The 20,837-nt window shown below is 39.2% G+C and overlaps 1 protein-coding gene across 1 annotated transcript in view; it reads left to right on the top strand.

The window, feature by feature from the left end:
• The window catches only part of LOC124716912 (putative ATP-dependent RNA helicase DHX57), a 232,224-nt gene extending 212,978 nt beyond the window's left edge, over window positions 1-19,246 (top strand). The window contains exons 22-23 of the mRNA XM_047243480.1: window positions 4,050-4,283; window positions 18,220-19,246. Of these exons, the coding sequence (XP_047099436.1) occupies window positions 4,050-4,283; window positions 18,220-18,363 (378 nt within the window). The 3' untranslated portion in view covers window positions 18,364-19,246. The remainder of the gene's footprint in view (window positions 1-4,049; window positions 4,284-18,219) is intronic.
• The last annotated feature ends 1,591 nt before the right edge of the window (window positions 19,247-20,837 follow it).

The raw sequence follows: 20,837 nt of genomic DNA, 5'->3' as shown, positions 1-20,837 counted from the left end.
ATAAGATGAACATCAACAAAAGCAAAACGAGGATAATGGAATGTAGTCGAACTAAGTCGGGAGATGCTGAGGGTATTAGATTAGGAAATGAGACACTTAAAGTAGTAAAGGAGTTTTGCTATTTTGGGAGGCAAATAACTGATGGTGGTCTAAGTAGAGAGGATATAAAATGTAGACTGGCAATAGCAAGGAAAGCGTTTCTGAAGAAGAAAAATTTGTTAACATCGAGTATAGATTTAAGTGTCAGGAGGTCGTTTATGAAAGTATTTGTATGGAGTGTAGCCATGTATGGAAGTGAAACATGTACGATAAATAGTTTAGACAAGAAGGGAATAGAAGCTTTTGAAATGTGATGCTACAGAAGAATGCTGAAGATTAGATGGGTAGATCACATAACTAATGAGGAAGTATTGAATAGGATTGGGGAGAAGAGAAGTTTGTGGCACAACTTGACCAGAAGAAGGGATCAGTTGGTAGGACATGTTCTGAGGCATCAAGGGATCACCAATTTAGTATTGGAGGGCAGCGTGGAGGGTAAAAATCGTAGAGGGAGACCAAGAGATGAATACACGAAGCAGATTCAGAAGTATGTAGGTCGCAGTAGGTACTGGGAGATGAAGAAGCTTGCACAGGATAGAATAGCATGGAGAGCTGCATCAAACCAGTCTCAGGACTGAAGACCACAACAACAACAATTATTTTGAAATTTCACAAAATATTGAAAAATGAATAATACATTAATAGCTGGCAAGCCAGACTTAACAAATGCCTTCAGTGTCTGAAGGGTTCGTGCACATGTACACACAGAGCCAACCAATTCTTTTGACATTTTTTACCGTCGAGTAATCCATAGAAATATAATTTTCATTTTGTATTTTATTTTACTAATTTTACTTATTTTACTAATTATTACTTATTTGCTGATGAACCAGCAGATACCTCTTATAGAAGACAATTTATGCACATAAAACAAGTCTTTTTGCTTGCCTTGTATTTCACTAAAATGGATAAGTAGTGATAATAGATAACAAAAACACAAAAGATAGTGAGTCTAAATGACACTAATTTTTGGGGACACTGTATTAGATGCATGATGGTGCCAAAAGATCCTGTCGATGTACATCACGGAATAATTTTGACTTTGGGTTTCTTAACTTTGTACCTGAATCTGTGTATTTCTCTTAAATAATGTGATGTGCTACTATGAATTTTCTTAAGGTAAGATGATATACATGTTTTTGAGAGGATCATTTGGGCACTCTCCTGTGTTCAGTAATGTGTACCCATAAGTTAATGTCATTTATACTCAGTCTTCTGCATTTTTTGTTATCTGCTATTCATTTTAGCAAAATACAAGGCAAGCTGACAGACGTATTTTATGTACATAAATTGTCTTCTATAGTTTCTGCTGGTACATCAGTAATAACATAACTTAAAAAACAAAAGGAAAATAAAAAATATGAAAATTGTGTTTAAATGTTAGTAGGTTGACTTCTGTGTGTCTGTCTGTAGCTTTTGGATACTGATGACCTACGATATAAGGTGTTTGTTATGTCTGGCTCACGAGCAATTACTGTAATTTATATTTTCAATATTTAGTGAAATCTGTACTATTTCATACATTATTTTAAGTGCACTGTATAAAATATTTTATAACATCTGTTAGTATGCCATTAAGTAGTCTTAGGTTGCTGATTGTCTAATATACACTGTACCAATTAACTCTGGCATACCAACAATAGCAATGTATGTAATGTGCCTCTGACTTTCTGATGCATGTCGGATGTCAAATGATTTACAGAAAATGCTGAAAGGAATTGAAAACTTGTATATCATTAATCACACACCAGTGTTTGTGCAGTTGCTGCAGTACAACCCCCATATATACATGTTAAACAAAGGTCTGTGTATTTGATGATTTTTGTTTTACAGGCATTAGTTTGCTTGCTCTGATCCACTGCCACATAAAGTTAATTTTTGAAAAAAGTGTATGTTGATTTCTGCTGGTAGAGTTTCCATGTATCCATGATGAGGTTGGAAAAGTGCTTCAATATTTTTATCAACTTATTTACATGAAAGACATTTTATTGATTATGAAACTGAATAAGTCACAATTATGTGAAAATCTATGAAATTGGGTGTGTCTGTTGGTATGTTGACAGTTTTTAGCAGACAAAAATTATATTGGCAACCCTTAGTGTGAACCAAGAAGAAAGGTGTGCAAATACTGAAACACTCCAAAGTTCCTACACCCACGGGTTGCAACAGCGCTTGTACGTGGAGTTAAGTGTACATAGAAACTACAAAAAGAAGTATTAACACCTGCATTAAGAAAAAAAAGTCACCAGCAGCAGCAGCAGCAGCAGCAGATCGTTCACTGTTGCCAGGAAACCATCAGATTCTGTTCTCCAGTACTATGGTTTTATCAAGATCGAGTCATTACTATTCTAGGTTGTACAGGGAGGTCGTAGAAAAGTAAAAAGCACAAACACAAATTTAATATAAGATAGTGTGGATTGGAATTAGACAAGTTGTGGGCCTTAGTGCTAAATATAGCAAACAGCGGCAACTCTTACCCACTACAAGCTCCATAACACATGTTGGCACGATTCTGCGATCTTAGGCAGTGGTCTGATGATATCACAAACTGCCCATTGCATGGATACTTATAAACAGGTCAGCTTTTTGTGAGCATATTTCAGATTGTAATTACTTTCTGAGTTGTCATATCCTCTGATGATGTATCTAGCATTGGAAGACAAATTGTTAGGCAGGCTTTGGATCATGGACTTTTGCCCATACAACAAATATCACAAGGATGTAAATACCGTCCCTAGAAGCCTGCATTGTATTATAAAACATAGTACAGCCATGATGTACCATGATCCTTGGAAATAAATACATGTTAATTTTTGTGAATTGTTCAGCAGAATCATCTGATATTATTTATTTTTTCATTTAGGTGCCACAGGAGTTATCACAAATTAAATGTGTTCACGCACATTAAATAAATTTATCAATGTACTGCCACAAAACTCCTCACTGCACTCAGCCCCGTTCTAAAAAAGTTTTTTCGGAAATTAAGAATTTTGCTGCGACATAGCGATAGAAGCATGAATAGCATTAGTGGTCACAGTAAAGCAATAAAAGTGGAGAAGTAGAAAAAGTAACAAAGGAGACTCCAGGTAGGAATATCAAAATGTAGGAAAGGATAGGTTGATACTTTCCGTAAAAATAACATGTGAAGTTGCAGACAGGCACAATTAAAAAGACACTTAAAAATATAAGCTTTTGGCACAGTATTAACTGGAAAAAGAGAAACACACACCATTCAGTCACACAGGCAAACTCACGACATGCACACATTATTGCTAACTGTCGCAGCTCAGGCCAGAATGCCACATTGTTAAAAAGTAACTTAAATATTTATAAATGGAAAATGCATACTGTTCTACTACGCAATGACGGAAAAATCCATTAATATGATGACTATATAGCATAATTATCTGTCCGTTGCAGTAAATTACTGAAACTGAAAGCCGAGTTAATAAATATGAACCCAACAATAACAAATTAATGCTGGAAAGAAAACACGATGAAGATGATTGTTTATAATGAGTGATGAGAGTGAGTAATATGCATTAAAAGAAAGATGAAGGGCTGATGGAGAAGTGGTAAAAATATTGCCAACTGAATTTGTTGGAAATAAGATTGATATAATTTACTGTTACCTCTCCTGTTGGTATTCCCCTTATTTCCACCATTCACATATGTGAATTCCTTCCCCTCGCCTACCAGTGACATTGTATTCTATTGCTGTATGTGTTGTTTTAGAGTTCTATATGATTTACAGCCAGAAGGGTCTTACACTCTCAAGTACCCTAAATTATTTGCATGGGAAAACCCAATTTTTAAAGTATTTTGTGTTGCTAAAAAACTAGTTGTTAAGCTTGTGTGTGTGTGTGTGTGTGTGTGTGTGTGTGTGTGTGTGTGTGTATGTTGGATCTACATTTGACACTCTTTACTAAATATACACTGTTTATTTTCAGGTGTTCTTGCACCCTTCCTCTGTGAACTACACAGTCAGCCGATACCCTAGCCCATACTTGGTGTACCAGGAAAAGGTACGGACGAGTAGAATATATGTCCGTGATTGCACAATGGTGCCAGTTATGCCACTGGTGCTGTTCTCCGGGTGTGCATTGCATGTCGAGCTGCAGCAGGGGAACTTCATCTTGTCTCTGGATGATGGCTGGATCAAGTTTCTCATTGACAGACACCAGGTGAGTGTACAGCCATCGAAAGCTTTTCATTTATTCGTGTTACCTATAGATGGAGAAGTTTTGTGTTTGTTCCAGTTTAGCTTTGCGTGTAATATTGGTTTCTGGTGCTCTGGTTGCATGAGGCATACTTGTGTTGTGAAGTACAGAATTTTTTTTTTTTTTTCTGGTATGATGTTAGAAAGTCCCTGGGCAGAATAAAACTAACGGAAGGAGTGAGGGAGAGGAGCTGAGTGGTTCACAGGCATAGGCATAAGACTTAAAGCATTGTTGACTGTCTAGACAATGTTCTACTTTGGCACAAACTTACTTATATATGTTGTAGGGAAGTTCCTTTTGAATGTAAATACTTTTGGATTAAATGAGACCTACATAACATTCTAGTAACTGTTTGCTTCCAACTGTATTTTTTTTACCACATTTCGGCCCTCGTCTAAAGTTATGAGTCTGATTGAACATCGAAGATAATTCGCTTCATATTCTACCCACCAGCAATAACAAGTTCTTCCAGAAACCATTCCACAGGACAGTTCATGGCTGTGTCGCGATCAGAACAGCTTACGCTCAAGCGTTCCCTCGCACTGCAGCGGCTACCGGCCATACGCCACCCGCCGCCTAATATCCGGCGCCGCCCAGGTGAACGCAGCGCAACGCTGTCAGTGTATGTATCAACTGTCATTTTCGAATTTTGAAGTTCTAGTTATCATCTTACAGTTAAGCATTGGATTTTGCATAGGGGAAAATCATGAACTGCCGTTAAGCATTGTAAAAATGAGTCCCAAGTGGTAAAAGGTGCAACATCTACAATGCAATTTTTACTTTTGGTACAACAGAGGGGTGAATGCAGAGTTGGCAGCTAGAAAGATTTGAACTGTGTGTTGAGCGAGTGCTTTTGGGAAAAATACGCCAGAAGTAGATATCTCTTGTTTCAACAAATATCGCTCTGGCATGAATGATTTTCCGCATTAAGGAAGTCTCGACTACTGATATATGTGATGGGTTACCATTTAGCCATCATGCGACATTTGCATTCAACAGGCAAAGTTCAGAAGTCTGGCGGAGGAGTACTGCATGCTCTAATTCGAAACAACAAAAATCAACGGAGTGACTATTATTGAACGTCATCAGGTCGCTCATTGAGCATTCCTATGCAGTACTTTTACTGGTGACGAGTTATGATGCCTTTATCATTAACTTCCTAAGAAGAAATGAAAGGCTGAGCCCCACCAAAAGACGTAAACTCGAGCAAAGGGTAGTGTGAACATAATATTTTACATCTGATTGCTCCAAAAATGTGTTTTGGGCTACGAATTCTGCCCCAAGGGGTGTGTGCATCACAGCTGGAATTAGTTGCCAACAACTGAGAGACCTTTCGGTCGTAGTGTAAGGAAGTCGTCACTCAGTCACTTGTATTGATTGGGAAGTCCTCTCTCAAGCACTTGTCCCTCTCGTCATATACTCGTAAAATTTTACCTTTCCCGCTCTTGGTCGATCAACTGTCAAGGCAATTCATTTCTAGACGAAAATACTCTTCAAACTACACTGGTTTAATGACATTGTTAGAACCAGTAGGTTTCTACAGGTGTACAATTTGTAAACTACTTTAGCACTGTCAGGTTGTTTTAGATATCACGAAAGGAAATTCTGCTGCTGATTTATTTCTCTTTGATGATTACTGTTGTGTTCAGTAAACTGATGGAAAATGCAATTAAAATATTCACTGTACTAATACAAATTAAATTCAGCTTACTACGGAAACATCATGACGGCAGTCTATCTTAATAAAGCATTAAGTATCTGTAAGACGATTGAGCCTATTTTAACACGAATTAGTAGGATATTACCGACTTTTGACATCGAAAAGTTCTGTATTTACTTCATGTCCTGTATTATTCGCTAGTATTATGAAAATGTGGCAGTTCATAGATAAAATTATGTTTTCGCAACTAAATATATGACAGCAGAAAAAAAAAAGTGGTATTATGAATTTTGCAGTACCGTAAGGTTTTCGCTCTGACACTAAGAGGTACTAAAAGTAGCAAGACGAAATTTGCTCGAGCGTTGTCTTACGATTCCCTTATTGAGCTTGTATCTGCCTGCTTGTAGCTCTGCTACAAGCGAACAAAGGCAGCATACACCTGACAGGCAAGCACATTACCTAGGAGCTAGTGAACAGGTGAGATGTCTTTGACTTACTTATTGGCCCAGTAGCCGCTATGACAGATAAATCGCAACATAAGAGACGAGAGTATTTGTATTTCCCGTGTGGAATGGCTTTCGTTGACTCAAAAGCATCAACTGATCCCCTTATGTCACATTTCACGAGAAAATCACATTATTCAATTGAAATGACACGATAATATCAAGTGAATTTAGCAGGCTAGTTCTGTGCCATCAAGGAAGTAACTCGTCGGTCACAGAGTTTCCAAACATATATAAAGTGGGTAGACATCATTTTGAGGTTGAATTTGTGGCAAATGTCAGTCAGATCTGAGCCCTTGGTGTAAGTGTTTCGGTGTGTTGAATTTGTATCAATGATTTTTCTATAGGTTTTTTTTTTTCTGTCCTAAATAGAGAGTTGAAGTCTCCCATTAGTTTTCACGTCATCTTGGTGAACTTTGTTCATGATTCTTTAGAGTGTGTTCCAGAATTTTTTGACATTTTCCGTGTTTTTCTTATTTTTGATGTTGGTGGGAGCATGTGCATCGATGAGTGTATATTTTTTATTGGGGGTCTGGATGAGCATAGTCATAAGTCGATTGTTGACGGGTGTGATTTCTTTGACAGAGTTGCTGATAGATCTGTGTTCGAAAAATGCCGTGCCAAAGATTGGTGCACATTTCGCTACCTTTTGTTGTGTTTTGTTTTTTAAGATGCGATAGTTTCCGTAATGCAAGGTTTCATTGTCAGTTAGTTGTGGTTCTTGAAGAGCAAGGATGAGAATTTTTTGTCGGTCGATTTCTTATGCGAAATTATTTAATTTTCGTGTTTGGATCTATGTATCGATGTTTAGTTTTCAAATGCATGTTTTCTGCTTGTAGGGAAATTTACCAGAGATCTTCCATATTCTCTGCCGTGCTAGCCTGGACTCCCCAGAATCTGAAAATCCAGCTGCCGCCTATTGGCGGGTGGGCTGTGTACCACCTGGTGTAAAGTTGACTTTGCTTGCACAGTTCATGTTTGCTTGTATTTCATTGGTTTGGCCTGGGTGATACGAGGACCAGACAGTACCAGAGGGTGTTCAAGCCTTTGGAAGCAAATATTTTCAGCCCAGCTCATTGAGCTAACACAGTGGCCAGAGTAGCAGTGATTTTCACTGAGACGTGTCTGGATTTTGGGTTCAACGGATTGAGTAGCCGTTCAGGATTGTGGTAGTATTTGGTTCACCCCAAGTATTTGATTTCCCTTGTACCACCCATATGTGGGAGGCTTTCCCCTATCCGCCGCATGGGATTATTATTATTATTATTATTATTATTATCATCATTATCATCATTATTATTATTATGTCATCAGCAAATGCTGTATGGTGTATCTTCCCACCACTAAAATATATGTGTATTGTTCGATTCAATATTTCTATCACATAAATATTGGTTATAATTACATTACATTGTTGCTAGTAGACATATTTCTCACTTTTTCGTAGACAGTTGCTAAATGTTACTCCATCAAAGGAATTATGTGCGAAGCATTGTTGCAATACAGACATTCAAATTATCCGATATCTGTAATTTCATTTTGATGCCAGATCATTCTAATGGGATTCAGCCAGTCAGTCTTAATATGGATATCCGACTACAGCCCTCATCACATGATAGACTGGGTAAACCACTTTCTTAATCGGACTGCTGAATGTAGATCACTTATCTATGACAGGGCCCGAATTCTTACACACTATGGAAAGTACTAATACAATGTGCTTATTATAAATACGTTATTTAAATATAAATATATGAAGTAATGAGATAAGTGTATTTACAGGAGCAGAGCCCCATCCATAATAGCACAGCAGTGCAAGATTGGTTTCAGGGCCAAGAGAGGATAAAGCTGTTGCCGTTTGTTCCACGATCACCGAACATCAACCAGATAGAGAATATGTAGGCAGAGGTAACAAGGTCATTGCCATGTGGACCTACAAATGCAAGCGACCTTTGGACGAATATAGAAAATGTATGGTGGGAAGTAAACCATCACGCTACACTATCGATGACATAATGAAATCAATGCCGCTGCGCCTTCGAGAAATCTCACGTAATGGTGGTGGGTGGGTTGGTTACTAAAAGTATACTCGTCCTCAAAACCCATGTGGACAGTTATCTGATAATCGGTCAAGCTTTGCTTTGTCACAGCTCTTTAGCATAAAAGTCCATTTACTTTCAGTCTCCTCCTTACAGTAATTGAAAAATCTCATCCACTCGACGCCAACTGAGGATTTGATTGGTGCATGTGTTTTTCGACACACAGTAGTCGTCAAAATCACTGGAATCAATGACTGTGTGTGTGTGTGTGTGTGTGTGTGTGTGTTCACACACAGTCTGAATCAATACTACTAACATTAGACAGACAATAAATATTGCATCAAATATGACTGTAAACTATTTTAATGCAATGGGAAGTTACAAACTGAATTTTTACCCAACCCACATCATGCATATTACATTAAGTAAGTAAGCTGTATTAACTCCATAATATCATTAGGAGAGACAGTGTGCTCTTGTTGTCACGGCTCACGACAAGTGCAGTGATCAGCAGTGCCCAATGCCGCCGCGATTTGTTTATGTTAGCTGAGCGTGGACACTGGAGCAGACGCTTCGCCGTAAACAGAAAGAAATCGCCTTGGCTCCGACTGCAGGAGTGGACATCACTGCCTGCGTGTTCTTATAGTAACCAACATGAGACTCTACTCACAGGTGCCATGGAGGAATTGCAACGGGTATCATGTCATTAGTCATCAGAATATTTACCAGTGATGAAATGTCCACTCTATTTGAATTCAAAAAAAATGGGAACTTTCTCACAAAGTAATGTGAGGTGATATCAAAATTTATACTATATATGAAGGTAGTATCTGTTCCCGAAAGAACAGTTACTGTTGATGACCATGCAGCTTTCCTTAGAATGAAATGATAATTAAATGGACACTCTAGCTGCAAACAGGCATTGATATACTTCATTGGGGACATGTTGAAAATATGTGCCCCGACCGGGACTCGAACCCGGGATCTCCTGCTTACATGGCAGATGGTCTATCCATCTGAGCCACTGAAGGCACAGAAGATAGTGCGCCTGCAGGGACTTACCCCTTGCACACTCCCCGTGAGACCCACATTCCCAACATGTCCAGACGACTACATTCGTAGGATATTGCAGCCCTTGCCACCCACAACTTTGAGACGAAACTATAGTCATTTCCGAGGTCCCTCACAGAACACATCAGCTGTATCCTTCTTGACAGCATAACTGAAACTTGGCAACAGTGCAGAATATGTTTGGAAACTCTGTGACCGACGAGTTACTTCCTTACTGGGCCAATAAGTAAGTCAAAGACATCCCACCTGTTCACTAGCTCCTAGGTAATGTGCTTGCCTGTCAGGTGTATGCGGCCTTTGTTCACTTGTAGCAGAGCTACAAGCAGGCAGATACAAGCTCAATAAGGGAATCGTAAGACAACGCTCGAGCAAATTTCGTCTTGCTACTTTTAGTACCTCTTGGTGTCGGAGCGAAAACCTTACGGAACTGCAAAATTCATAATACCACTTTTTTTTTTCTGCTGTCATATTTTTAGTTGCGAAAACATAATTTTATCTATGAACTGCCACATTTTCATAATACTAGCGAATAAAACAGGACATGAAGTAAATACAGACCTTTTCGATGTCAAAAGTCGGTAATATCCTACTAATTCGTGTTAAAATAGGCTCAATCGTCTTACAGATACTTAATGCTTTATTAAGATAGACTGCCGTCATGATGTTTCCGTAGTAAGCTGAATTTAATTTGTACTAGTACAGTGAATATTTTCATTGAATTTTCCATCAGTTTACTGAACACAACAATAATCATCAAAGAGAAATAAATCAGCAGCAGAATTTCCTTTCGTGATATCTAAAACAACCTGACAGTGCTAAAGTAGTTTACAAATTTTACACCTGTAGAAACCTACTGGTTCTAACAATGTCATTAAACCAGTGTAGTTTGAAGAGTATTTTCGTCTAGAAATGAATTGCCTTGACAGTTGATCGACAAAGAGCGGGAAAGGTAAAATTTTACGAGTATATGACGAGAGGGACAAGTGCTTGAGAGAGGACTTCCCAATCAATACAAGTGCCTGAGTGACGACTTTCCTATCAATCTCCTGGATAGTTTTGTTTCTCAAATCAACAGAGTGCATTATCAAGCAGTAGCACAGGTGATGTAGTTTATTCGGTCGACTTCCTTACACTACGACCGAAAGGTCTCTCAGTTGTTGGCAACTAATTCCAGCTGTGATGCACACACCCCTTGGGGCAGAATTCGTAGCCCAAAACACATTTTTGGAGCAATCAGATGTAAAATATTATGTTCACACTACCCTTTGCTCGAGTTTATGTCTTTTGGTGGGGCTCAGCCTTTCATTTCTTCTTAGGAAGTTAATGATAAAGGCATCATAACTCGTCACCAGTAAAAGTACTGCATAGGAATGCTCAATGAGCGACCTGATGACGTTCAGTAATAGTCACTCCGTTGATTTTTGTTGTTTCGAATTAGAGCATGCAGTACCCATTCCGCCAGACTTCTGAACTTTGCCTGTTGAATGCAAATGTCGCATGATGGCTAAATGGTAACCCATCACATATATCAGTAGTCGAGACTTCCTTAATGCGGAAAATCATTCATGCCATAGTGATATTTGTTGAAACAAGAGATATCTACTTCTGGCGTATTTTTCCCAAAAGCACTCGCTCGACACACAGTTCAAATCTTTCTAGCTGCCAACCCTGCATTCACCCCTCTGTTGTACCAAAAGTAAATATTGCATTGTAGATGTTGCACCTTTTACCACTTGCGACTCAATTTTACAATGCTTAACGGTAGTTCATGATTTTCCTCTATGCAAAATCCAATGCTTAACTGTAAGATGATAACTAGAACTTCAAAATTCGAAAATGACAGTTGATACATACACTGACAGCGTTGCGCTGCGTTCACCTGGGCGGCGCCGGATTTTAGGTGGTTTATGGCATCAGGCCGGTGGCCGGTAGCCGGTAGCCGCTGCAGCGCGAGGGAACACTCTAGCTTAAGCTGTTGTGATCGCGACGCAGCCACGAGCTGTCCTGCGGAATTGTTTCTGGAAGTACTTGTTATTGCTGGTGGGTAGAATGTGAAGCGAATTATCTTCAATGTTCAATCAGACTCATAACTTTAGACGAGGGCCAAAATGTGGTAAAAATTTAGTTTAGAATTCACGATGATTACCAATAGACCACGGGTTCACACAATTCGACAACATCTAGGAAGTAGACAACACTTCCTCCTGACACTTCCGCATCTTACAATTTTGCCAGATTGTGCAGATGGCCGGACTTAGAGTTGTCAGGGGCGGTCAGTTTTATTGGCCACCTTAAGTGAACGACTCGAACTTAGTCTCTGTAGCGGCCGACCGGCGGTCAGTTTTTATGTCTTAAGACTGTACAAGACCTTCCCACTCCATCAATCCAGCATCATCTTCTCCAGGCTTATCCTATCCCATCAGAGACTAGGCCACAAGTGAAAGTAGCCATGTCATCTACTATCCCTGCTGCAAACACTGCACAGATTTTTATGTCATATGACAACCAACCAGACATCTACCAGAATGAATGGGCACCGCCAAACTGTGGCCAAAAACAAAGCTCTCCTCCCAGTGGTGCAAAATGGAGCTGAGCCCAACGTGGTCAAATTCAATGGTTGCTTCAAAATTTGGTCCACCTGGATCCTTCATTCAGCCAACAGCTCAGAAAATTTCGCTGAACAACTTCTGAAATTTCGGTTTCACTCTGTATATTTTTGTGCTTGCTTCACTTTGGTTTAGAAGGATTTTCTTTTGTCCGTGTAAATTATCAAGATTGAATAAGTGGGAGAATGGCTAGAATGCAGTCTTTCTGAAAGAATAGCATTATCTACTCAAGTAAAGAAGCTGTAACTGGCCCACCAAGCCCTGTATGCTTCAGAGTGTCTATCACTTGTCAGGAATGGCCTTACAGACAAACTTGAATTCTGAGAGAGTAAAGTATGAGGAATATATGGTTACCAGTTAAGAAAGGTAACAAATGTGACAGAAAACCAATTCAGGAACTCCACAAGTACCATGAAAAAATCTTGGATGTGGCTTGTCTTTTATGTCTACAAGATGCATCCCAATGGGTTGACCAGTCAGTGTTTCGCATGCTAGCAAAAGAGGAAGACCCATTGACCATGGTTGATGGAAGTGATTAAAAATCTGCAGCAACTAGGGATACAGAAAGAGATTTAAAAAGACGAGACAATGCTTAAGCAAGTGAGGTTCCATGAAAAACCTCAGAGGAAGATGACGTGCTCTCTGGACAAAGGAGAGAAAGGAACGGTACAGCTATGTGAACATCAAAACTCATTCCAAACACAGTAATTGATCATTGTGGTGTTTAGTTGGCCTGTACAAAACAACAATGAAATAATAAAAATCTGTGATTAGTTGCTGCAGAGGTTGAATGCCTGCCAGAGGAGGTGGAGTTAGAGGACCGTTAGTGGGTGGCTGTAGGGCACTGTGCTCTCACGGTGAGTGCACAACCACCTTGTGCCACTTGCATACGGCAGCCAATAGCGTTCCCTGTATCTGGTATAAGGTGGCCGCCCAGCGCACAAATGGTCTGTTTAGTGCTCATGCTTGATACTATCAGATCACTGAACTAGAACTGCTTGATAACTACCTAGCTTGTCACCCAGTTATTTTCTTGGGTCATGTCTTGGATTTATCTCTGTGCTTCTTTGGGCCTTGTTGTCATCATTGGATAAAGGCTTATCTTAGTGCCTCATTGTCAAGTAGATTGTTTGTCCTTGCCCTGGTCTGTTGTTTGTCCACAGTCTGTCACAGTTCATTGACCTAACATTAGTTTGGGTTACTCTTCTGCAGACAGCTGTCCCTCCTGGTGGCTTCCTCAATTTCTGCTGCAGCTCTGAAGTGTGCACAGATATGTGGATATAACAAAAACTGTTTGTTAAACTTTAAAGGTTTATTTATTTATTTATTATTAAAGCTTTGTTTATTTATAGAACATATTAAACCGGTATCTGAGACTTTCATAACTTGTTGACTAAAGTCAGCTGGTAGCAAACTTTAGTCTTTCCTTTTTATGTACACATTTAATCATACACTCAAAAATGAATGCATTGTAATCAATGTGACAACCCCACTGCATATCAACCCAGGTCAATAAATAAAGATTAAACAATAAACAATAAATTAGTAAGAATTAAAAACGGTATGTGCTATAGAAAGATTGCAACACTAAGTTATTATCAGAGAGTGAGCCACAGTTCATCCCAGAGTAACCCAGAGAGCATCCCAGAGTGCCCCAGTGGCTGTGTGCGCCGCCATATTGGCGGGTGACCTTGAACGAGTTTCACTCGGCCGCCGCTAGAGCCTGGAGGATCGCGCTATAGTTTCAACTAAGCGCGATCTGCTGGCAAAAGTGTCTTTTCCGGCCGCCATGTTGGATTATCAGCGTGCTGCTTCCTGCCGCGCCCAGTGTGGTGGCGCTTATCAGTAGTAACTTCTGCAGTACAGGCAGCTGCACGCTCATTTCACTCGAGGCAGCAGCACTGAGCACACAGCCACGCCGTACAGGAGGAGAAGATATACAAGAAGATCAAGATTGCCTGTGTACAAGACCGTGGGTACATTTAGTGTTACTCCTAATAATGTAGCACAAGAAGAGCTATTAAATGGACCTATTACTTTTGTAGGAGCTAAGATTCATTTTTCTTGTACAACTACAGAGGTTGTAACTGGTAATAGTTGGTTAGCTATTGCTATTGTAAGGGGCCTCAATTAGGTTTGGAGTCCTATTATGATAGAGACATTATTTGTTATCGTACCTGTTCTATTGGAGTTCAGGGCGACAGGAATTATGGTACAGCAGTTGTACTTACAGATAAGCCATTTTGCTTATGTACAAAGAACAGGAGACGTGTTAATGCTATTTTTGTTATATATTAAACACTTGTACACATTGATCTTGCCAAAAGCCGAGAAGCGATTCTTCTTAGTGTTGTAGCCCACAGGGGCACTCTGGGATGCTCTCTGGGTTTCTCTGGGATGAACTCTGGTTCACTCTCTGATAATGACTTAGTGTTGCAATCTTTCTATAGCACATACGGTTTTTAATTGTTACTAATTTATTGTTTATTGTTTAATCTTTATTTATTGACCAGTATGTAGTTGTCAATCATGCTTATCTATCTCGTGAGTTTTTTTTTTTTTTTTTTAAATGCCGCGCTGTTAACTCATATCTCACTACCAGTCACTGCACACACTATACACACATTGTTTCATCACGCACACACACACACACACACACACACACACACACACACTAGTGATCTGTGGGCCATTTTCTGTACTGCAACTTCCTATTTGCTATCCTGAAAAATGGAGTCAGCATCCCTCTATAATGAGTGAAACATTGAGCTCAGGAAGAGGAAGAAGTGTTAGTATTGTGCTGTGCATAGCTTGGGGGTAAGTTTTTCTAGAAAAGGAAAAAAAAGAAGGGAAAAAAACACAGTGTGAAGGTGTTATGTGGAATATTGGAGGTTTTATAATCATTATTATTATTATTATTATTATTATTATTATTATTATTATTATTATTATTATTGTTGTTGTTGTTGTTGTTGTTGTTATTGTTATTATTATTTATTTGAACAGCTTTTTTTAACCAGACTCCTACTCTGTTTTGTCTAAGTAATCCTTCAATGCATAACAGATACTTTTTAGCTGCCATTTTAAATGCGTGTATTTTTGCAATTTTTTTAATCTCTTTTGGTAATTTATTGTACAGTTTTATTCCTTGATAGAAAACACTGTTTTGAGTTTAATGTTTATTCTTTCTTGATAAATGTAAGTTAAGTCTAACTCATGTTCCATGGCCATGGACAGAGCTGTTTGTGCAGTAATTTCCAATGTTATTTTTGATGTGTACAATTGATTGGTAAATGTATTCACACGGAGCAATTAAAATCCCCAGTGTTTCGAACAGATCTTTACAATAAGCTCGACTAGTATTTTTGGTTATAATTCTTATGGCTACTTACTGGAGATTGAAAATTGTGTTCATATTTTGTGCATTTGTTTCCCAAAACAGAATGCCATAGCTAAGAATTGAGTGTACATATGAATAGTATGTAACAAAAAGACGCTGCATACTACTGTATCCTTGATATTTTCAAAGCTATTACATGACTTTTTTGAAAATCTGGGAAGCTAATGCTATGATACTGCCATTTATCCCCTTTAACAGGCTGCTGTAATATATGTATTTCATGAAATTTATTTGCAGTTCTGATTACAAATAACCATCAGCTATATGAGGGAATAATGTCAATGAAATTTTGTGCCGAATCAGGACTCAAACTCCGATTTCTTGCTTTACACGAGAGGTCGCCTTAATGGCTTTGGCTATCCGTGCACGACACGTGGCCAGACCCAAACTTCCATATATATCTTCGTTCCTGCATCACAATCTGACACTTGTACACACATTATGTAATTCCCATACAGGGGAGGAGATTTTAATTGAAAGTCACTGCCTGCTATTTGTGGATGAATACGACATTGCAATACCTGTGTAGTTAAGAAGAACGATGCAGTGTTCCTTCGGACGTGCATGCCCAAAGGAACATTGTATTATAATTCTTATCACCACAACTATTGCAACATCATAAATACATATTTGTTGATTTGAATTCCAGTACTTCAACTTTAAAAAATTTTCTGGGAAGGGATAATTGAAATTCAGCTTATTAACATGTAAATACATAGGCTTACAATGATAATACAGTGGTTTAGCTAATCCAAATACTGAAGAAGCAAGTCCGTGTAATGAACAATTGTGACCATCAGATTCACGAGAGTCATAAATTATTGCATGAAAATAATTTGTCAATGAAGTGTGAATGTGGAGGTGCGATGGATGTAAACACAGTGAAATGGAACAATGTGTACTCATGACTAAGGCAATTAGCATGTGTATGTCACTTCCTGTGCATCTGCACTTCAACAGCCCAGTAGCAAAGGCCACAATGATTATATTATTCAGGTCTGTCCACAAGTTACTCCATTCGACGAGAGTGATAGGCATCAGTCGTGTTGCCATAGGTTGCAAACTCATTGTGATTGCTGTAAAATTTTTTTACAAGTGACATGCCCACATTTAAGCTTTTGAAACTACACTGCCAAAAGTGATGGGACATCTCCTAATATCATACCGGACTTCCTTTTGCCCAATGTAGTGCTGCAATTTGACGTGGCAAGTCCTCTGCAGAAATACCGAGTCGTGCTGCTACTATAGTGTTCCCAGTGCAGGATTTTGTACGCTGACTGACCTCTCAATTATGTCCCACGTGTGTTTGATGGGATTCGTGTCAGATGATCTGGATGGCCAAACCATTCACTCTAATTGTCCAGAATGTTCTTCAAACCAATAGCGAACAAGTGTGGCCAGGTGACATAATGCATTGTCGTCCATAAAAATTTCATCGTTGTTTGGGAACATGGTGTCCGTGAATTGCTGCAAATGGCCTCCAAGTAGTCAGACATCCAGAGGACCCAGTCCATATGTAAACACAGCCCACTCTATTATGGAGCTACCACCAGCTTGCACTTTGCCTTGTTGACATCCCGGGTCCACGGCTACGTGGGGGTGTGCACCACACTTGAATGTGCACCACACTTGAATGTGCGCCATCAGCTCTTACCAATTGAAATTAGGACTCATTTGACTGGGCCACAGTTTTCCAGTCATCTAGGGTCCAATCGATATGGTCATGAGCCCAGGAGAAGTGCTGTATGTGATGTCGTGCTGTTAGCAAAAGGTACTCGCGTCTGTCGTCTGGTGACATAGCCCACCAATGGCATATTTGGTTGCACTGCCACAATGGACATTTCTGGAGTTATTTAACACAGTGTTGCTTGTCTGATATCACTGACAACTCTATGCAAAAGCTTACCAGATTTTTCAAAAAAAGTCACTTAATAGCTGACACTTAACAGCTGTGGATCATAAAATATTGAATTCTCTAATGACTTCTGAAATGGAATGTCCCATGTGTCCTGCTCCAGCTACCATTCCGCTCAAAGTCTGTTAATTACCACTGTGTGACCATAATCATGTCAGAAAACTTTTCACATGAATCACCTGAATACAAATCACAGCTCTGCCAATGCACTGCCCTTGTGTATGGAATGCTACTGCCATCTGCATTTGTACGTATTGCTAATGCACGACTTTCGCCACCTCAGTGTGTGCTTATCGAAACATGCACAGAAAAAACAAAGGGATACAATACTCTGTGTATTTAAATGCACTTTCCATAACTGTCAATATTATGAAAAGGATAGATTGGTACTTACCATATGGTGGAGATGTTGAGTAGCAATTTATCCTTTTCGCAATATTGTCATTCCATCCCAAATTTTCCACTACTCTTTACTGTCACTTGCCATTGTTCTGTACTAAAGCAAAAACAATAGGTTTCACATGTAATGTCTTGTAAGTGTTTATAATGAGTAGGTCCAATATTTTCTTTCCTCCTCCTCCTCTTTTCCTCTCAAAAGTATCTTTGCAGTCAATGAAAGCCACACAGAACGTAAAGTCCATACTTTCTTTCACAAAGTGTCACATTTTGTTGAAAATGGTAATTGTTGTATTTGTTTCCCTTCCAGGTGGGCCAGTTGCTTAGCGCAATGAGAGATGAACTTGTGAAGCTGCTGGTGGATAAGATAAAGGACCCACAGTTGGACCTAGTGACTCACGAGCGAGGAAAAGTCATCATCTCCACAATTGTCCGTCTTATCTCGAAAGACTGATGTTCCGAGAAGTCCTACGAAGGAATTACCTAATTTTTATAAACTACTGTATATTTTTTCTTTCTTTCTTTCTTTCTTTCTCCACCCTTCCCCTCCCTCCTTTCTGTCTATCGTGATAAGAACAGACTGACACTACTGACATTAGTAATATGCCATTGGATGGTAGTAATCCCTTGTACATAGATGCCTATTCTGATCTTTGGATTCTGCTTCTGTGACGTAACTGTGCAACAAGGTTGGAAATTCTCAACAATCTCCTGCCGTGTTTTCCACCAATTAGTAATCTCTTTTCTCTGATATAATATGTGTTGCATTGCTTAAAACATAACTGATATTGGCTTCTGATATCAGTATTACTTTGGAAAACAAAAAATGGACAACATGCGATCATATGACATTACACAGATTGTAAATAGACATACGGAAAAAAGAAAAGAACTTTACAATTCAACAAAAGTGAGACATGTTTCAGACAGTCGAGAGTATCAGTTGGAAAAGCATAGTAGACACTGTAAAATTAGTTGTATGTAAAGTGTGTAACTAGTACTGAAATGTTAGTATATATTTTTGCACTGTTTACATTGTAATACAATAATATTATTGTTGAGGTGCCTTAAATGTACAGTTTATGATGAATGTTACGGGTAAATTTTGCAGAGCCAATTATGAGCATTAATTAAATGTTTTGAATGGCCATTTTGAGGCATATTGCAAGATAATCTTGTATGTTGAATTATTTATTACATTTTTGTACCTGTCTGTTTTTGAAGCTGAAGAACGCCTTTTATGTAAAAAAAAAATCGCTGTGAACAGTTTTAAATTTGTTGTTTGTTGTTTTTGAGGGGAATGTATTTATTTATGGAATATAGACAAATAACTGAAAAAATGAAAGCTTTAAACTGGAATAAAAGTCAAAATCAATAACATAACATGCTGCATGTCATTTGTTTTATACTTTGGCACTTCCAATAATTCATCCATAGCTCTGGTCCTGTTCTGATACATCATTGTATTAAGGTTTCTTGTGGACCTTTGTCTATTTATTACCTTTTCAAAATCTTGTTTTTTACCTGCAGTTCAGTAAAACTTTACTGACCTGCTAACCACACCCACATGTAGGCACATGTAACATGTACATGAGCCAATGGTGACAAATTGCTTTAGACACACTTCCCAACATGTTTACACTGTTCTCCAGGGTTAGACCACGTTTTGTGGCTAACAACCAGATTGATAGAGCTTTGTGGCCACTCACCATAATTTAACATAAAGCTTAAATCGGCTTATACCCCTCTCCTGCTTTCCAACCACGAAGCTCTACTTCATACCTTACTGAACTAACGCTCTCTAGAGAATTGTGGCATAGTGACACTTAGCTGTACTTAACATTAGAAATGTAGATGTGTTCAGAATGACCTTTTGTTTTAGATGTGACTTTTGTTTCTTTTCAAACAACAGAAAATCCAGGGTGAAATAATGAAAAGAAGACACATTAGGTTGCAGACAGGCACAAGTAAGACACTTACATAAAGCTTTTGGCCACAGCCATCATCAGCAAAAGAGAAACGCACACCATTCATACATACAAGCAAGCACACCTCATGCACACACGGCTGCCAACTCCAGCATCTCAGGCTGTAATGCAGCTATCACGTGGGATGCAAGCTGCAATCTGGAGGGGGCGAGGAAGAGGAAGGGATAGCAATGTACAGGTGGGGGGAGAGAGAGAGAGAGAGAGAGAGAGAGACTGACTGACTGGTAGACTGTGCAGGAACTAGAATGCCCATAGGTACAGCAGAAGGAGCTTTTGGGGCAATGAGGTGGGAGAAAAAAGGAGCAAAACAAGAGAGGAGTGTAAAAATACTGATGGATGCATTGGCAGATGGTGTCAACTAAACAGGATGTGAGACGAGAATGGGGATAAAATGTTAGGACAGAGGGGGTGTAAACTGTTAAATGGGGGGTGTGCGGACTGTATGTTACCATAGATTGAGGCCGGGATAATTACAGGAGCAGAGACTCGGAGACTGTTTTGTAAGGAAAGCTCCAATCTACGCTGTTCATTAAAACTGTTAGTGGAGGCAAGGATCCATATGGTTTGGGTAGTGAAGCAGCCATTGAAATAATATAACATCAAGCTGCATGTTGTGCCACTGGGTAGTCTAATTAGCTCTTGGCCACAGTTTGGTGTTGGCTATTAATCCTGGTGGACAGCTTGTTGGTAATCATACCAATATAAAAAGCTGTGCAGTGATTGCATCAGAGCTGGTAAATGACACGACTACTTTCGCAGGTGGCCTGGCTCCTGATAGGGTAGGATAAACCTGTTTCAGTACTGGAATGGGAAGTGCTGGCTGGGTGGATGGGATGGGTCTTGCACATGTCTTTCACAGGGGTATGATCCTTGTGGCAAGAGGTTGGGACTGGATGTGGGATAGGGATTGACTAGGATGTGGTGGAGGTTGGGTGGGCAA

The sequence above is a fragment of the Schistocerca piceifrons genome, chromosome 9 (assembly GCF_021461385.2).
Source record: "Schistocerca piceifrons isolate TAMUIC-IGC-003096 chromosome 9, iqSchPice1.1, whole genome shotgun sequence".
NCBI lineage: Eukaryota > Metazoa > Arthropoda > Insecta > Orthoptera > Acrididae > Schistocerca > Schistocerca piceifrons.
The sequence above is the reverse complement of the archived record's forward strand: the minus strand, read 5'-3'. Positions and strand labels throughout refer to the sequence as shown.